A 16,493-nucleotide genomic window follows, 5' to 3' on the forward strand; every position below is an offset into this window, starting at 1 on the left:
CAAACATATGAAATGGCCTGTGTTAAATGAGGAACTAAGTAAAATGTGCGTAAAAAGACAAGGGTAAAATGCAGGTGCGAAATTACATGGAAAGTTATATGGGCTATAGCCTAGACAACATTACAACATTTTGACCCAAAAACCTCTAAGTATATGTCCCTTCAGCCCATACCAGCCCAAAAAAAAAAAAAAAAGTATCTGTTGAAATCCGAAATTGCATACCCCTAGTCTCTCACAGGCCGCAACAGGTCACTACTCACTAGGTCAGTTGAAGTGAACGATTGAATACTCCCACAAGCCGCCGCGGAAATCGCCGTGAACCCACAATCCGATTTGGGGATCCCTGCTTCACAGGTACAATTACTCTATCTGTCATCTTCATGGAGATTTAAATTGCAATTTGGGGAAATCCCATGAATCTACTCTAAATTTCTAGTTTTGTGGTTTACTGGTTTTGTAGGCAGACCTGCCTGTGCGTTTGGATGGAGGTCAGTGGCTGACTTGCTGGCTTGCTGCTGCACGCCTGCGTGGGATTGTTTGATTTGGACTTTGGAGAATTGGAGTTGGCGAGCGAGTTGCTGCTGTGAATCTGTGTGATTTTGGATTTCTGGGTATTGAGTCTCTTACTCTGTTGACTTTTTTGATTCCAAAGACTTGCCGAATGCCAACTTGATTAGTTGGTTTGTTTCCTTCTTATGTCTCTGTGACTCTGTGCTCTTCATATTTGCTCTATTAGTCTATTATTGCTTATTTGGTTTCATGGTTTAATTGTTTAATTGCTTATTTGGTTTCATGGTTTCATTGTTTAATTACTCTGTGACTTGCCGACTTTAATATAATGATGGTTATATGTTGCAGCTTGGTTTCATTGTTTAATTACTCTCTGACTTGCTGACTTGAATACTCAGTTATGTCTGAAATATAGATATATATAATTTTAATGGTCGTATCTATATAATATTATAGGTATTTAATATAATAACGGATCACAGGATAAGATGGAAGATGAGTTTCTTTATGATTTGATGGTTCTCTACATCGAAAAAGAATTGGCCGATATCATTGATAATTATTTTGTGATTGCTGAGTTTGAAGTGAGTGGGCCTCAGAGGGTACGATTTAGTTAGTTTATTGTTGTTTTACAACAAATATATGCTTGTAATTTTTAATTTACAAGGTTTAGTTTTATGTCCGCTCCGTTGTATGTTTTGATTAAAAATTATAAAAGCGTGAGGATGAGCCTCCCATTGGGTTCCAAACCTCAAAAAAAAAAATTTGTGCACTTCTAGTTAGCCTAGACAAGTCTAGGATCCTGAATCCGCCACTGGTAAAATGTCTTGAGATTGAATAGCCTTAAAAAAACTAGCTAGGACAAAAGGATCGAACTTAATAATTAAAAGAAGGTATTTCCTCCTCTCATCGTTTTCGATCCGAAACCAAAAGAAGCTGGCCGGCGTCTATGCTTGTGGGATTCTAATTCTAACCTCCAGAACTGAATCAGCACAGGCAGGGGGAAGAGGCCATGATGTCTTTGTTTTTCTGCTGAGGGTCCACACGAAAGCTCAGTGGCTCCGACCCCATCATCTCTGTCCCTCTCTTTGGCTTCTTGTCGTTGAGGTGGTTGCATAAGTAAAACGAATGCATGATGTTCAATTCTCGTTCTCGCTCATGGCCGGGGAGGGAAGGGGGAGAGAGAGAGAGAGAGAGAGAGAGAGAGAGAGAGAGAGAATTAGCTAGAGGTGCTTTTCCACTAGATATTAAGGTCGAGTGTCACAGTTGAGATGTGGGCGTCCCCCCCGCACACCACTGACTTTATAATAATACTTGTTTTGTTGCCTCTCTAACGCATTTTGCTTCGGTCCCACTTTCACTACCTATAATACCAGTGGTGGTCCACAACCCTTCTTAATTTGCCATCTCTCTCTCTCTCTCTCTCGCTCGCTCTCTCCCGTCTCTCTGGTTTAGGTGGTTGGCTCTTCTTCAAGGGTTTGGACCCCATACTAAGTACACTAATAGCCATGATACCTAAAGCTTTTCATGCATTTTTGGACCCTTGCCGTCCTACTCCCATTATAAATTATCATGACTGCGCTTATTGTCCTTCCAATTCACTGCTTCAATTCTCTTTCTCTCTCTCTCTCATTCTCTCTGCACATTAGTTTGGTTTTTATTTTCTGGGTTCCTGTTGGCTAAGCTACCTACTAGCTGCAAATGTCTGCAGAGGATCACATGAATCTATCTATAAATGGTCAGTCTCAGGTCCCTCCAGGCTTTCGGTTCCATCCAACAGAAGAGGAGCTTCTTCACTACTATCTCAGGAAGAAAGTTGCCTATGAGAGGATTGATCTTGACGTCATTCGAGAGGTTGATCTTAACAAGCTCGAGCCATGGGACATTCAAGGTACTTATAGCTCTCTATTGTCCTTGATATTTAGCTTAAATTGTGCTTCGAATAATGTAACATGTCAGACTATTCAATAAGAGAATATTTCTTATTCACAAATAATGAAATCACTCATTTGTTTGTGGTTTCAATGTGTAGAGAAGTGCAAGATAGGTTCCACCCCGCAGAACGATTGGTACTTCTTCAGCCACAAGGACAAGAAATACCCAACAGGTACTCGAACAAATCGAGCAACTGCTGCCGGATTTTGGAAGGCCACCGGCCGTGACAAGATCATCTACAGTGGCATTCGAAGAATCGGATTGAGAAAGACACTTGTGTTTTACAAGGGACGAGCTCCCCACGGACAAAAGTCAGATTGGATCATGCATGAATACAGACTTGATGAAAGCAGCAGCAGTCTTGAAACCACAGTAAGCCGGCCAGCTATATATACATATACGCCATCAAATATTTATTAGTGGCGAATTGTCAAACAGTTGGAATAATGCACTTTTCTTTGTTGCAGGTTTCTAGTTCAATTGGGGAGTCAATGGCCGAAGACGGGTGGGTGGTTTGCAGGGTATTTAAGAAGAAGAACTACCAGAAAGCCTTGGAGAGCCCTAAAGCCTCCTTCTCAATGGACTCGCCAAATAACCAAATGCTACCGGGTTCAAGAAACGACGGCGTTCTCGATCAGATTCTCTTGTACATGGGAAGAACTACTTGCAAGATCGAGAACCATGAGTCACTCCATGAAAGGTTCATGCATCTTCCACGGCTCGAGAGCCAAACTTCTCTTCCCTCACTTCCAGTTCAGTTCGATCACGACCGTAGCTTCAAAGCTTGTTATCATGATCAGACCATTGATGATATGCTGATAGAAACTGATCATCATCAACAACAACAGCAACAACAACCTTCTCCAACAAACCAACCCAACGACCTGGTTGATCATCCAGATCATGATGACCCCAAAACAAGGATTGTAAATGACTGGGCTACCCTTGATCGGCTCGTTGCCTCTCAGCTCAATGGCCATGAAGACGAGACCTCAAAGCACTTGTCCTGCTTCGGTGACCCTAACATGGCCTTTTGTTCTTCTCCTCCTTCTAATGATGAGGACTTACAGTTGTCTTATCCATACCTACGTCAAGGTAGAATATCGCAGAATCAATCCGAAGTCTTCAACAGTGAGAACGATCTGTGGAGCTTCACAAAATCGTCGCCGTCGCCGTCATCATCAGACCCATTATGCCACCTGTCGGTATAAGGGAAGCAAGACCTAATTAAGCTTCATCGAAACGACTTAACGACATATATATACACGTACTATAATAGAAGTATATAATATGTTTACTGTTTACAGAAGATACCTGTATCCATCGCAAAAGAATAAATTAGGTAGGGAACTAGGGATATAGTGTGCCATTGTCAACCCTAGTTTTTCTTGATTAAAAATAAATATTATGTCTATTATGCAAGTATTTGTTGTCCAATTTTGGGAGCTGTCAACCTGTCTCATGCATGCTAGCTCTTATTTTCTAGTTTGTAATTATTTCTTTGGGTTAATTAATTATGCTCTGACCCTTTTGTTTTTTCTACTGTTTTGAAAAGCATACATATCGTTTTATTCTGTGAAATGATTGATCATCATATCGAGCTATGTAGTAATGCAGCATATCAATGGTTCAATTTGCGGTAATAATAATATTGGTAAGAGGTCGTTATTCCAACGAATCAATTGGTTATTGTTGAGTCTATTTATAGTGAGGAACCCAGTTATTTCAAACCTCCACCTAACGAAAGTACCAGAAAAGAGGATGATGTTGATAAAGCTGGCCACCTTTTTTTACCAATAAAGATAAGATAAGAGCGACCATGAAAATCATATTATTCTTAAGCGCATATTTTCATGTGGCCATTGTCTCATGAAAAATAGTGGTCCATGGTACTTCTTTCACTGTGCGGGGCTGGTATTCCCCTCTCTGTAAGTCGACCTTGTAATCTAGAATACAGTTATGCAAATAAATATTTATAGGGGAATGAAAATCACACTTCATATTTTCTTTTTTAGTATTTAACATTACATGTTTTACAATCTACACTATAAAAAGACAAAACTTAATATTTAAAAAAGAAAACATACAGTGTAAATTGTAACATTGAGAGTGTGAAATTTCAACAAATATTACTCATAAAATGAATGTTTAGCCATGAATAAACATTTTTAATCACTAAAATTACATGTTCGACTTAAAAAAATGTTTGGCCATGCCATGAGTAAGCTAAGAAATTGATGGCACGTTTACTTAGTTGGAATAGAAAATAATCATGAATGTGAGACAACTGGAATGAGAGAAGAAATGAATCGATATTGTTTCCGGAGGAGTTAATTCCTAAACTCATCTCCCCCTTCGTAATCAAATTCTTGAGTATTCAAGAATCGATTCCTTATAAGGAGGTGAGACCTACACCCATTCCGATTCCTTCATGTGTTAGTAAACGCATGAATACTTTTACCCGGAATCATTCTCCGATTCCTTTATGTGTTAGTAAACGTATGAATAATTTTACCTCATAATCATTCCCTTCCATTTCAAGTAAGTAAACGTGCCCTGAATTAGTTCCATTACATCATCAATATGGAATCAATGGGAGGTTGATGCGTTGGAGGTAGTAACTTTTTTCCATGTGGGGTAAATTAATATCAACCGTATTAATGGGTTTAAATCCTAGAATTAACTAGAACCAAAAGGCCAAGGGCCAAGTATTTGTACGCGGATATTAATTTGGATTTTAGCAGCAGCAGAGACCGATGATGTTTCTGCTACCTAACAATGCTTTACTGTCTTGAAACTCTTAACTTGGTATTCTTGAGTCTTGGCACGAGGATGATCTTGTCCGGGCTGAGAGGAATCGATCAGTCAGATTTGTCGGAGTTAGTCCTTTAATTAGCATAATCATTGAATCTAATCCTTCTTTAATGTGATGAAAAACTTTAATAATTGACTTGACCCAAATGATTTATACTGTCTACCCATTATATATGGATCTGTAGGCAGACACTTACGGTCTGGAGTTTTTGATTGATCTGAGCAGAAAGATCCCTAGATCTGAGAAGCTTTTACTTTTAGGTTGAAGAAGACTCCAAACTGCTCATCCAACTTATTCCAGGGAACTTTTATGATCCTAGTTCATTCATCAAACCCTAGTTCAAAGTTCAAACTATCAAAACCAGTATGATGACTATGATCATCTTTTAACGAAGTCACCAAGTGCTTGATGCAAAGTGGCCTTTTACGTGATACTAGCTAGAACTGCAAAACGACTGGTATATATATGAAGAAGAAGATCGAGTATCCCTACCTATACGGTTATACCAGTTGCATTCTTGATCAGGGACGTACAGGAACTTGAGAGAATATTACGATATTTGTATAAACTGACAAGGAAAGTACAGGAAAATCTTATCTCTTTGATCATAAAGTATTTGTCAAATTATGTTTTAAACGACTAGCTTATGATCGGTCATTAGATTTCTATTTCGTACAATGAGAGGCATGATCTTGTCGTTGAAAATTTTGAACAGTACTGTAGTTGCAAGACTTATAGAAAAAAAATAAATAATAATAATAATAATAATAAATAAAAAAAAAAAAAAAAAACTGTACTTGAAAGAATTAATATTTTACTTATTCTTGATTGACTAAAAGACTTAATTAAACATCATCGAAAGTTCGAAACTCATATTTTCGAAAACTAGCTAGCTAGATTTCTATGTCAACAGCCAAATCCTAAACTCTATTTAGGGTTAAAATTAAGAAGAGAGAACAAAAAAAAGTTACCGACAAACCCTACCCAGAAAGGAATGGATCATCTTGTCCACAATAATTTAATAAAATTTTGTTTAAATTTCCTAATATTGATTCAAATAGCATATTATGTTAAGCACATTATTTGCACAACAACCATGTAGCTTCGTATGAAAGATATCTAAATTTTGTAGTTATGGTGATGACAATAAATGGATCGGACCTGTGGATATAGAGATTTCTGTACATATATATGCACATGATCTCTATCTTAATTATAACCAAAGCATTTGGCTCTTGCTAGAAAGTTTTCTCTGCAACGTACAAAATTTTGCTGAAGGGTGTTGAGAGATTATTAACTAATTAATAATGGAACATTGTAATTTATCCCAAGTGTACCATATATTCTTTTCCAACCTATAGCTGTGTGTGACTGTGTGAGTGTTGTTTTTTTCTTTGGGAAATAAATTTTATACAAATAGACCTGGCTTAAACATCGGCGGTGATGGTACAGTCGAGATTTTGAGATCACAAATGTTGTTAGAATAATCAACAAATACCACAAAATGCTAGTAATAGAACTTCTAATGTCCAAAATTTCAACGAATTTAAAAATTGAAGAACACCCACCATAAAAGAAAATTTGAAGAACACCCAATTTAATTATACCTATTTTGATCTCTATTGTAGCCTGAATCGATGGAATGTCAAAACTTGTGTTTGATAACCGTAGAAGAAGAGCAAAATATAGGAGAGAAAGATTGAGAGGAGGTGACAGATGATGAAAATAAATTGCTTGATTGAAAAACCATTGAAACCAATATTTAAAGAGAAATTTTGTTTGTTTTTAAAGTTTTAGAGAGAGTTAAGAGACTCTTGAAATTCTTCTACTATAATTGTGTGTACGATTCTCAAAGTGAGGAGAAGAGAAAACGATTTCGAAGTGAGGAGAAGTGAAAACGACTTCGAAGTGAGGAGAGGAGAAGAGAAGAGAAGACACTGCGTTTGGGAACAAAGCAAATATTTTTTTTTCGTTTGCCGTCGACATATACTATATATAGTATTTTTTTTGTATATATATAACCTTAAATTAAAAAAAAAAAAAAATTTGTGGCCCCCTCTCACTTGGGCCCTGGGCCGTTGCCAAGCCCGCCCTTAGACAGGGTTGGCCTTGGACTAGCCCCAAAAGAGTAACAAACAAGAACCTGGCAGTGACCTCCTATGCTAAGAAACGTTCAGTAATCAACATTACGTACAACTCCCAATCAAGAAAAATGGACAAATTAGAAGAAGATTAGGTATTTGAGAACAAAGTCTTAACGTAACCGTGGTGTTAACTAGAATTCCAAGAGAGTCCTCGGTCTTGAAAAAAAAAAAAAAAAAAACCCAAATTTATCGGCCCATAGGCCCAAGTTGCGAGACCCGAGAAAAGCGTTGGACTGGAAAAGGCGACATCGTGTTGGCACAAGTAACGCAATAATTGGGAGAGCCTCTGAACTCACCTTGTGCAATAAATTTTGAATTAAATTTTAGCGCTAAACGCTCGTGTCTACAGTCCCCCACCTCACCCTCATTTCAAAATTGAACTTGAACCCCCCCCCCCAATTCCTCACAATTTTTTTTATTAATTCAAATTATTAAATTAAAGTCCTCCTCACTGTATACTATATCCCAACCTCTTGTCTCTTCCTCCTTTCTTCTTCTTCTTCTTCTTCTGCTTCACTCTCACTCCTTCACACTTTGAGCTCAGAGTTCGAGACAAGCAACACCAACATGGGCTGCGTTTCTTCCAATCTATTCAACCACGACGACGACTTCTCCCAGCTCGGAAGCTCCGCCTTGAGCCACCACATCGTCTCCCTCACCTCCTCCACCTACGGCCTCCTCACCCTCGACCCCCCACCCCCACCCACCACCCCACCTTCTCGATTCACATTGGGTTCCATCTTCCCCAGCTCCCTGTCCGAGCCCAGATCGCTCTGGTCCGACCCGAAGCCCCTCCGGTCCGACCCGGAAGTCATCAACTCATGGGAGCTCATGGCCGGCCTCGACGCCGACAGCTTCCGGTTCTCGCCGCTCCCGCCGCCGAAACCTTTCTCGATTCGGACCCCGAAAACCGCGGATAAAGAGAACTCCAACCCGAACCGGTCTGTCTTAGTCAAAGGCCCGCTCGACCGGTTCGAGAGTATATGCCCGCCGGGGGGAGAGAACAAACTGGTGCTGTATACGACGTCGTTGCGGGGAGTGCGGAAGACTTTCGAGGCGTGCAATGCGGTCCGGGCGGCGGTGGAGAATCTCGGCGTGATGGTCTGCGAGCGTGACGTGTCGATGGATCGCGGATTCCGAGAAGAGCTGAATGACTTGATGGAGGGGAAAGGCAGAGACGCGGCGGTGCCGCCGAGGTTGTTTGTGAAGGGAAGATATGTGGGTGGATCCGAGGAGGTGTTGAAGATTGTGGAGGAGGGGTTGTTGGGGGAGATTCTAGAAGGTCTGCCCAAGAAGCGGGCCGGGTCGGTTTGCGAAGGGTGCGGAGAAGCGAAATTCTTGCCGTGTTTTCAGTGCAATGGGAGTTCGAAGATGGTGCTGGTGGTGAAAGAGGAGGTGGTGGTGGGGCAGAGGCAGGGAGGCGGCGGCACGGTGGTCGTGAGGTGTCCCGAGTGTAATGAGAATGGGTTGGTGCTCTGCCCAATTTGTAGCTGATTTTTTTTCTGATGAAGCAGAAAGCTCAAGGCTTGGGTTTTGTAAGATGTTTCTGAATTCTGTCTATTACAGTAAGATATTTAGTTTCTTATTTGGGGACTCTTCTTGAGTTTCTGGAAAATATGACTCTCTCTATTTTTTTTTTTGTCTGTTTATATATGTATGTTGTGGTTTGAGAAGATCTTCTATTTGCTTCAACAATGCATAGGTTTGAAATACATGAACAAACAATTAGAGAGATAAAGGAGTAGGCTTTTCCATTATAGAACTATATTGATTCATAATGCCAGGTTAAATTACATGGAAAGAACGGAGTGACTGAAACTGGGGCAGAATTCCGGAGAATCTGTTGATAGTTGTGCTCTAAATCTTTCTGAATTTGGGGCCTAATGAGTTTTTGTGGATTGATCTACTTCAATGAGTGGGCAATAGATTACAAGCTCTTGGAAGTTTACTTCAGTGTTCATAGTTTTTCGGCCTCTGATTAATGGACATAGACACTCATTTATAGTTTGTAAAATGAGGATGTTAGAGTTCCACTCCGTATCTTTCTATAATGAGGTCTGATCTTGTCAGATGATCAATCTGTTGTGACATTACAGGCGAATTCAATCGTTTGAGAATTATTGTTCTGTGATAGACTCGTATGGAGTTCAACCTCTCAATGTGCTCTGGATTTGAGAAATCTATATAGTGGGCTAATAGCTCTTCCCTTGTACGAACTAGTGTGAAGATTCAGCAGATTCAGCTTGTTTATCATTTGAGAACCATTTGCCATGCGTATCTTGAGAAAACCTCCAAACAGAAATTTAGTCGACACTGACTTGTCATTACTTTTACGTGCTATTGTACTCTCCTCCGTTTTTACTAGATAATTCATACCACAGTGATGAATCCTGAAGTCCGGTGGCACAGATTAGTGAGGCCATTTGAATTTGGTTAGCAAATTCTGATAGTTTGAGACTAAAATTTGCTGCAACTTCTTTGTTTTCGACGAACAAGCTGGAACTCCTCTAGATCACGAATGCTTTCACCTAAGCTCACAATACCTTGTTTGCTAATGCCTTGCTTGAGATAAATCATATCTTACATTTCCCTTTTCAGTGAAATTTCATAGGAACTTGTCTTCCAGCTCAATCTCAGTGGAAAATCTGTCCAGAATAAAGGCTGATGTTAAGTTAGATGTCTGCCTGCTATTGCTTCAGAAGCTTTTCTATTTTGAGATTTTTTTGTCTGATTTGTGTTTGAATTTTACTGAGGATTGAAGTGGAAGACGGGAAAGGATGGTCCTCCTTTCCAACATTAAAATTTAAAAGGACAATGATTTGTGAAATGGTAAAATTTGTGTTGTACCTGGAACTACTGCTTGACTGCTTCCACACTTTTTCAATTGCTATCGGAAATTGTTGTTGAGTAGGCACACATCTATGTTTTGCATCTGAGTTTCTAGTTCTCCACTGGGTTCACTGAATCCTGAAGGTTGCTCATAGATTATTATTCACTGCTTAGTGATTTTGCGTAGGTTGGTAAAACGTTCCAGTTCCTTTAAGAAAAACTAACTGGGCTGGAATTTCTTTTTTATTCTCTTTTGACAAAAGATAAGTTGGGCTGAGTTTTCACTGCAAATTCCAAGTACAGTAACCAAGAAAGTGTGTTTAGTTTGGGCTTGGCGTTATCTGACCAGGTGAGACGTCCGGCCATTATCAAGGAGTGGTTCATTGATGTGACACTGACATGAAGTTGGTCCACATAGATTTTAGAAATTTGTTTGCTCGCCATCAATTTTTGAATTCAATGGGAAAAATTACGGGAATGATCAGTTAGGGTGGATCGGTTCTCACGATCGGTAACTCACTAACTCAGTTGAACTCGGTACTTATATCCAAGAAGAGGAAGACAATAAGTATAAGTAAAAGAGAGGAAGTACTTATATCCAATTTCAGTGTTTACATCATTAGTTTCCCTTCCCCATACCAACCACATAATTGTGTTGACATCGATGGTTTATGTTGCTGCGACGTCGGGGTCTTTAGTGCCAAACTATATATCTAATTGACATTGAACCCTAGACATGCTGGGGTTTAGGGTTCTCCAAAGTCATATTCCCCTATGTCTTTAGGCCTTTAGGCTCACTACATTTCGGCTCTTTAGGTTTCGTTTGGTTTACGGAAAGTAAAGTAATTCCTTTGTCTTTTTTATGGGAAGGGAAGAGAAATGAAATTTCCCAACAACTTTCTATTCCGATATTTGGTAAAGTAAGGAAAGTTATCAGGAAAATTGTTAAAAAGTTTGTAAATAATGTAATAAAATAATGAGTAAAACCCACCACTAGGGTCAAAACTTTCTTGCACCGGACAAAATAATACCTAACTTTCAAAAGTGATCAAAATGATACCTAAATTTTTAAAAGTGATAAAAATGATACCTAAATTTTTAAAAACAAATCAACTTGATACCCAACTTTCAAAAGTGATCAAAATGATACCTTAGTTTATTTTTTTTAGGGCTAAATACTGGTTACTACCCTGTGATTTAGGTCCAAAATCAATTCAGTCCCTCGACTTCTAATTTCATAAAAAAAAAAACCTTGTACTTTCAATTTTGATCTAATAGGTCCAATTCATTAATATTTTGTTATGAGTTCAAGTTATAGTTGAATTATTTGTTGAAAAACTATTTATTTGATAGATTTCTAATAGTGGGACTCACTCCAAAAGTGACTATGCATGCCACCTCAACACCACATCATAAAACATAAGCTATATATGAGCCACGTCAACAAGTTAAATGACTCAATTGTCGGAAGACTAACAAATTGGACCTATTAGATCAAAATTGAAAGTGTAGGGGGTGTTCTTGATGAAATTAGAAGTTTAGGGACTGAATTGATTTTAGACCCAAACTACAGGGTAGTAGTCAGTATTTAGCCTTTTTTTTTTTTTTTTAACTTCTTTGTTAAATCAAATGCAAAATCAAGCACAAAAATTGAAGTGATTTGTGGTCAAAGGGCCATCAATCATCTATAACCCAATCTTCTTCTTCTATAGAATTAAAAAAAAATCTTCCATTTAATTTCAATTCTACCATCGATCGTAGAAACAAATAAAGTTCGGATGTTTCCCAACTTCTAAAGAAACAAAGAAAAATGGGAAGAGAGAGAGATGTAGAGATAGAAGAAGAAGAAGAAGAAGAGAATTACCAAAGTAAAATAAAAAATAATTGAAAAATAGTTTTTTTGTGTAAAATATTATTATAACCCCATAAAATACTGCACCACACGTGATCAATTTGAACAAAAAGTTACAAAAAATTAAACTGAGGTATCAAATTGATTTGTTTTTAAAACTTTAGGTATCATTTTGATCACTTTTGAAAGTTGGGTATCAAGTTGATTTGTTTTTAAAAATTTAGGTATCATTTTGATCACTTTTAAAAATTTAGGTATTATTTTGATTACTTTTAAAAGTTGAGTATCATTTTGTCCGGTGCAAGAAAGTTTTGACCATAGTGGTGAGTTTTACTCTAAAATAATATGTTGTGAGTAATAAATGCAAGGAAAGAAGGGGGAAGTGATTCATTTGGGGTTTGGAAGGAACCACTTTCCCCCTTATTTTCTCTTCCTTCATGAAATGATTTCCTTTCCTTTTGCATCCCACACGCAGGAAAGGAACAAGTTTAATTTCCTGATGCTTACATTCCGCAAACCAAATGTGGCCTTATTATAATCTTCCTGTTGAAGAACGAGATTAGTAATAGTTAGATTTTTAGGACGATTTGTCTATCTATTGTACAATAACTTGATGACTAAATGATTTTTAATAATCGTGTCAATATTTACAAGGATATATACTTAAACAGTGATTTAGAAATGAGAAATGTTACTGGGGAAAGTTTGGAAGGATCAAGCATGGTGGTTGCTCTCAATTTACTAAAATCTAATTAAGAAAGTTGACCAGAGAGAATCAAATCAAACTAGTTTGACTGGTAATGCTGGGGAATGAAGCCAACTCTGATGCTTTTATTTTACCTATGAATAGAAATACGGGCTCGCCTTTATCTTAGTTGGTGCATGGTCTTCGAGGACCAGGACACCAGTCACACCACCACCAAACAAATACTTATAAACCCAGCAGTCGTGTGACCTCTCTCCTCCTTTTGACTTCTCTATTATCACTACAATGCTCACCTTCTCCCTCGTCCGTTTGTTGTCCACAACACGTGAAACCATTTGGTTCGCGTCAGTCTTATTTAAAGCGTTTGAGGCTTTGATCAATCACAAAAATACTGTTCTTTTTTTACTCGGACTTTGGATTCTTCCTCTTACATTAAAACCCTCTCCATCTCTCTCTGCGTCAAGTTCAATTCACCATCTCAATTCTCAACCTTATTGCTTTGCATAGATTTTGGCAAATGTCTGACACCCTCCATTAGTTATAGCGCATGCCACTAGAAAACACCATTGCTGTTCCTTCACAGATATATCGGAGCTCGTACTTGATTCTTCTTACAAACAGACAAACATCACGTCTCTTCTCTCTCTATTATCTCTCTCATCCATCAAAGCAGATTAAACGCTCTAGCTACTTAACCTCTTCAATCTCTCATTTTTTGCATTCATAAGCTTCATTCCCTCTGGTGCTGAAACTTTGCTCAATCACTTGAATGGGAAAGAAAAGTGGTAGTACTTCATGGTTGACTATAGTCAAAAGAGCCTTCTGGTCTCCGTCTAAGGATCATGACCAAAAGAGCAGCCGAAGAAGAGAAGACCATGAACCAGAAGAGGAGGAAAAGGTAAATAAGTAACAATGTGCTTAGTTTGATTGTTTGAATTGACTCCTTTTTTGTATGCTCATTTTTGGGTTTGTGCATGCAGAAGAGAGAGAAGAGAAGATGGCTATTCCGAAAGCCTACTACACATGTTCAACAATGTGAAGCAACAAAGACAGAAACAACCATAGCTGTGACTCCTGTTTTGGCTGCTGACCAAAAACATGCAATTGCTGTGGCCGTAGCCACTGCAGCTGCGGCCGAAGCAGCTGTTGCAACTGCCCAAGCGGCAGTAGAAATTGTTCGTCTCACTAGGCCGAACAATTTTGTCAAAGAGCATTATGCTGCTACACTCATTCAAACAGCTTTCAGAGGTTACTTAGTAAGTACCATGTAGTCATATACAAAACTAGAATTTAAGATCATGAAATTACTTGCATGAATGTGGTTAATTAATGTTAATTTTTTTATTTTAGGCGAGGAGAGCTCTGCGTGCGCTTAAGGGGCTTGTAAAGCTCCAAGCTTTAGTGAGAGGTCACAATGTTCGAAAGCAAGCAAAGTTGACACTGAAGTGCATGCAAGCTCTGGTTCGAGTTCAAGATCAGGTTCGGAACGAAAGAGCCAGGCTTTCGCATGAAGGAGGCAGAAACTCCATGTTTTCCGAAACAGACATGAGCCTATGGGAGTGCAGATACCTTCAAGACATTCGCGACAGAAAGTCGATTGTAAGTTGCTGCAGCCTTTAGCTTACTTCACTACTTTAGTATAACATCAATTAATTGATCATAGTAAGTAGCTAACGTACTGTCTTAACTGGCTTTTGTATCACAGTCTAGAGAGAAAGTGAGTGAAGGAGTTGACCAATTCTTGTTGCAAAATCGAAAGGAAGCTTCTTTAAAACGTGAAAAAGCACTTGCTTATGCTTTTTCTCACCAGGTTTGACATGTTTTTTTTTTTTTTTTTTTTTTTTTGAATACTTGAAAATATTTGCTCAAGAACAACAAGCTAAATTTCTCCAAATTTCAGATATGGAGGCCTAGAAGACACCCATCTGTAGGGGACGAAGCAGAGCTAGAAGAGAGAACAAAATGGCTTGATCGGTGGATGGCTACAAAAAATTGGGAAAATTACAGAGCTTCAACCGACAAAAGAGACTCCATAAAAACTGTTGAAATGGACACTTCTAGGCCTTACGTTTCATCCCAACACCAAAAACAGCCAAACCCAAATGCTGCAATGGCTTCACCTTTGCACAAATCACATTACAATAACATGAACATCTCTCCCAGCCACTCACCTGCAACACCCTCTCCTTCAAAACCCAGATCGCTAAACGTGCGTTCAGCTAGTCCAAGATGCTCTTCAGCAGCACACACACCAAACTTGGGCTCTGCTTACTGTTTCAGGGGTGGTATGTGTAGATATGGAGTGGGCTCAAATGGGGTTACTAATAATGTCATTGGTTCAGCGCCTAATTACATGGCTGCAACCGAGTCTGCAAAGGCCAAGGCTCGATCTCTAAGTGCACCACGGTCAAGGCCATCGACACCAGATAGAGACCGGGTTGGTTCAGCCAAGAAACGGCTTTCGTACCCGGCCCCTGAGTCACATAGCTTGAGAAGTCCTAGCTTCAAGAGTGTGCAAAATGGGTACTATGGAAGGGACTCAAGGGAGAACTTGTCTACTTACACTGATAGCCTAGGGGGAGAAATTTCTCCATGTTCAACCACTGACTTAAGGTGGTTACAACAATGACGGAAATGAAAATGATGACGGAAATGAAAATGATGATCAGTGTGAATCTAGTTCTCTGTAGGAATTACTCCATGCAATTAATACTTGTTTCTTTTGAACCATAAGAACCTAATCTTTGAGTGCAGGATTCTTGTTTTAGCTAGGACAATTGGGTTGGGCCATACTGCCATAGTTCAACTTCTACCTGCCTCTGGTGGCTTGAGTACTTGAGGATTCACCAAAATCTTGTTGCCCCTTCTTGTCACATGATGTGGTTTTTTCTTTTAAGTTTTTATGGTTCTGTTATTTATACCTCATACCTCATGATTCATGCTTCATGATACATTGCTAAACTACATGTCCTAATAATTATTCTCTGAAGGTGTACCATGCCATATATAAATTAAGTCAGTCACCCTTCTCTGAAACAATGTAAAGTAAAATAAAATGATTTAGATAGAATTGTTATGCTAGCTAGCTGTAAGCTAAAGATGTCATGCAAATCCACATCTACTTGGCATGGTGGCTAAAACTTATTCGCCGGACTAATATTTAGAAAATTTACTACAAAAATAATCAAGATCAGTGTCCTAGCTAGCGTGTATTTTACTAGTATTGCTTCTCATAGTTTACAATGTTGAAGGAATATCGATTTAGTGTGCCTTATCAAACTAGGAGTAGCAATAGGAGAGAAGGTTCTAGATTTCCCAATCCTACACGGATTGGTATTCCTTGTAACATTAGAACTAGTACTTTGTAATCCCTATATATAGGGCTCCTATTCTCAATAATATAAACACAATTCTCTCATCAATCTCTCTCGAATCTATTTTACTTAAACACGTTATCAGCACGACTCTAGCCACAAAAACCGAAACCAACTATTCTGCCTACCTGCGTGCCTACTGCCCCAGCAGCCCCTAGCCCGAGCTAGCCAAGCCTTCGCTGCAGCCTGCTCCTTGCGCACCCAGCGCTACGCGCCCGTGCGTCTGCAGCCCCGCGTCGCTGCACTGCTGCACCTGCAGCTCTGCCGCACATCTGCTGTCCCTGCAGCACCTACGCGCCCCTGCGCACGCATCCCTACTGCCCCTGCA

The 16,493-nt window shown here is 39.2% G+C and overlaps 3 protein-coding genes across 3 annotated transcripts; all 3 read left to right on the forward strand.

Moving 5' to 3' along the window:
- The first annotated feature begins 1,974 nt into the window (after nucleotides 1-1,974).
- On the forward strand, nucleotides 1,975-3,901 carry LOC133745674 (NAC domain-containing protein 43-like). The gene is made up of 3 exons (XM_062173789.1): nucleotides 1,975-2,401; nucleotides 2,543-2,817; nucleotides 2,913-3,901. Exons 1-3 carry the CDS (start codon nucleotides 2,212-2,214, stop codon nucleotides 3,654-3,656), a joined length of 1,209 nt encoding a protein of 402 aa, XP_062029773.1. The 5' UTR covers nucleotides 1,975-2,211; the 3' UTR covers nucleotides 3,657-3,901.
- Nucleotides 3,902-7,840: 3,939 nt separating this feature from the next.
- LOC133746319 (uncharacterized protein At5g39865) lies at nucleotides 7,841-9,039 on the forward strand. Its single transcript, XM_062174503.1, has one exon. The coding sequence runs from the start codon at nucleotides 7,972-7,974 to the stop codon at nucleotides 8,896-8,898; it is 927 nt and encodes a 308-aa protein (XP_062030487.1). The 5' UTR covers nucleotides 7,841-7,971; the 3' UTR covers nucleotides 8,899-9,039.
- Nucleotides 9,040-13,241: 4,202 nt separating this feature from the next.
- LOC133746102 (protein IQ-DOMAIN 17-like) lies at nucleotides 13,242-15,753 on the forward strand. The gene is made up of 5 exons (XM_062174266.1): nucleotides 13,242-13,689; nucleotides 13,772-14,047; nucleotides 14,142-14,390; nucleotides 14,497-14,601; nucleotides 14,692-15,753. The coding sequence occupies exons 1-5, from the start codon at nucleotides 13,561-13,563 to the stop codon at nucleotides 15,418-15,420; spliced, it is 1,488 nt and encodes a 495-aa protein (XP_062030250.1). The 5' UTR covers nucleotides 13,242-13,560; the 3' UTR covers nucleotides 15,421-15,753.
- Nucleotides 15,754-16,493: the final 740 nt, after the last annotated feature.

This window comes from Rosa rugosa, chromosome 4, assembly GCF_958449725.1.
Source record: "Rosa rugosa chromosome 4, drRosRugo1.1, whole genome shotgun sequence".
Classification (NCBI taxonomy): domain Eukaryota; kingdom Viridiplantae; phylum Streptophyta; class Magnoliopsida; order Rosales; family Rosaceae; genus Rosa; species Rosa rugosa.

What these genes read in the sequence shown, in the direction of transcription:
- LOC133746319 (XM_062174503.1), top strand. Translation starts at nt 7,972, where the DNA reads ATGGGCTGCGTTTCTTCCAATCTATTCAACCACGACGACGACTTCTCC.
- LOC133746102 (XM_062174266.1), top strand. Translation starts at nt 13,561, where the DNA reads ATGGGAAAGAAAAGTGGTAGTACTTCATGGTTGACTATAGTCAAAAGA. An exon ending in AACCAGAAGAGGAGGAAAAG is followed by an intron (nt 13,690 to 13,771) that starts GTAAATAAGTAA and finishes TTGTGCATGCAG; the next exon opens with AAGAGAGAGAAGAGAAGATG. An exon ending in TTCGCGACAGAAAGTCGATT is followed by an intron (nt 14,391 to 14,496) that starts GTAAGTTGCTGC and finishes TTTGTATCACAG; the next exon opens with TCTAGAGAGAAAGTGAGTGA.
- LOC133745674 (XM_062173789.1), top strand. Translation starts at nt 2,212, where the DNA reads ATGTCTGCAGAGGATCACATGAATCTATCTATAAATGGTCAGTCTCAG. An exon ending in CGAGCCATGGGACATTCAAG is followed by an intron (nt 2,402 to 2,542) that starts GTACTTATAGCT and finishes TTCAATGTGTAG; the next exon opens with AGAAGTGCAAGATAGGTTCC. An exon ending in GCAGCAGTCTTGAAACCACA is followed by an intron (nt 2,818 to 2,912) that starts GTAAGCCGGCCA and finishes TCTTTGTTGCAG; the next exon opens with GTTTCTAGTTCAATTGGGGA.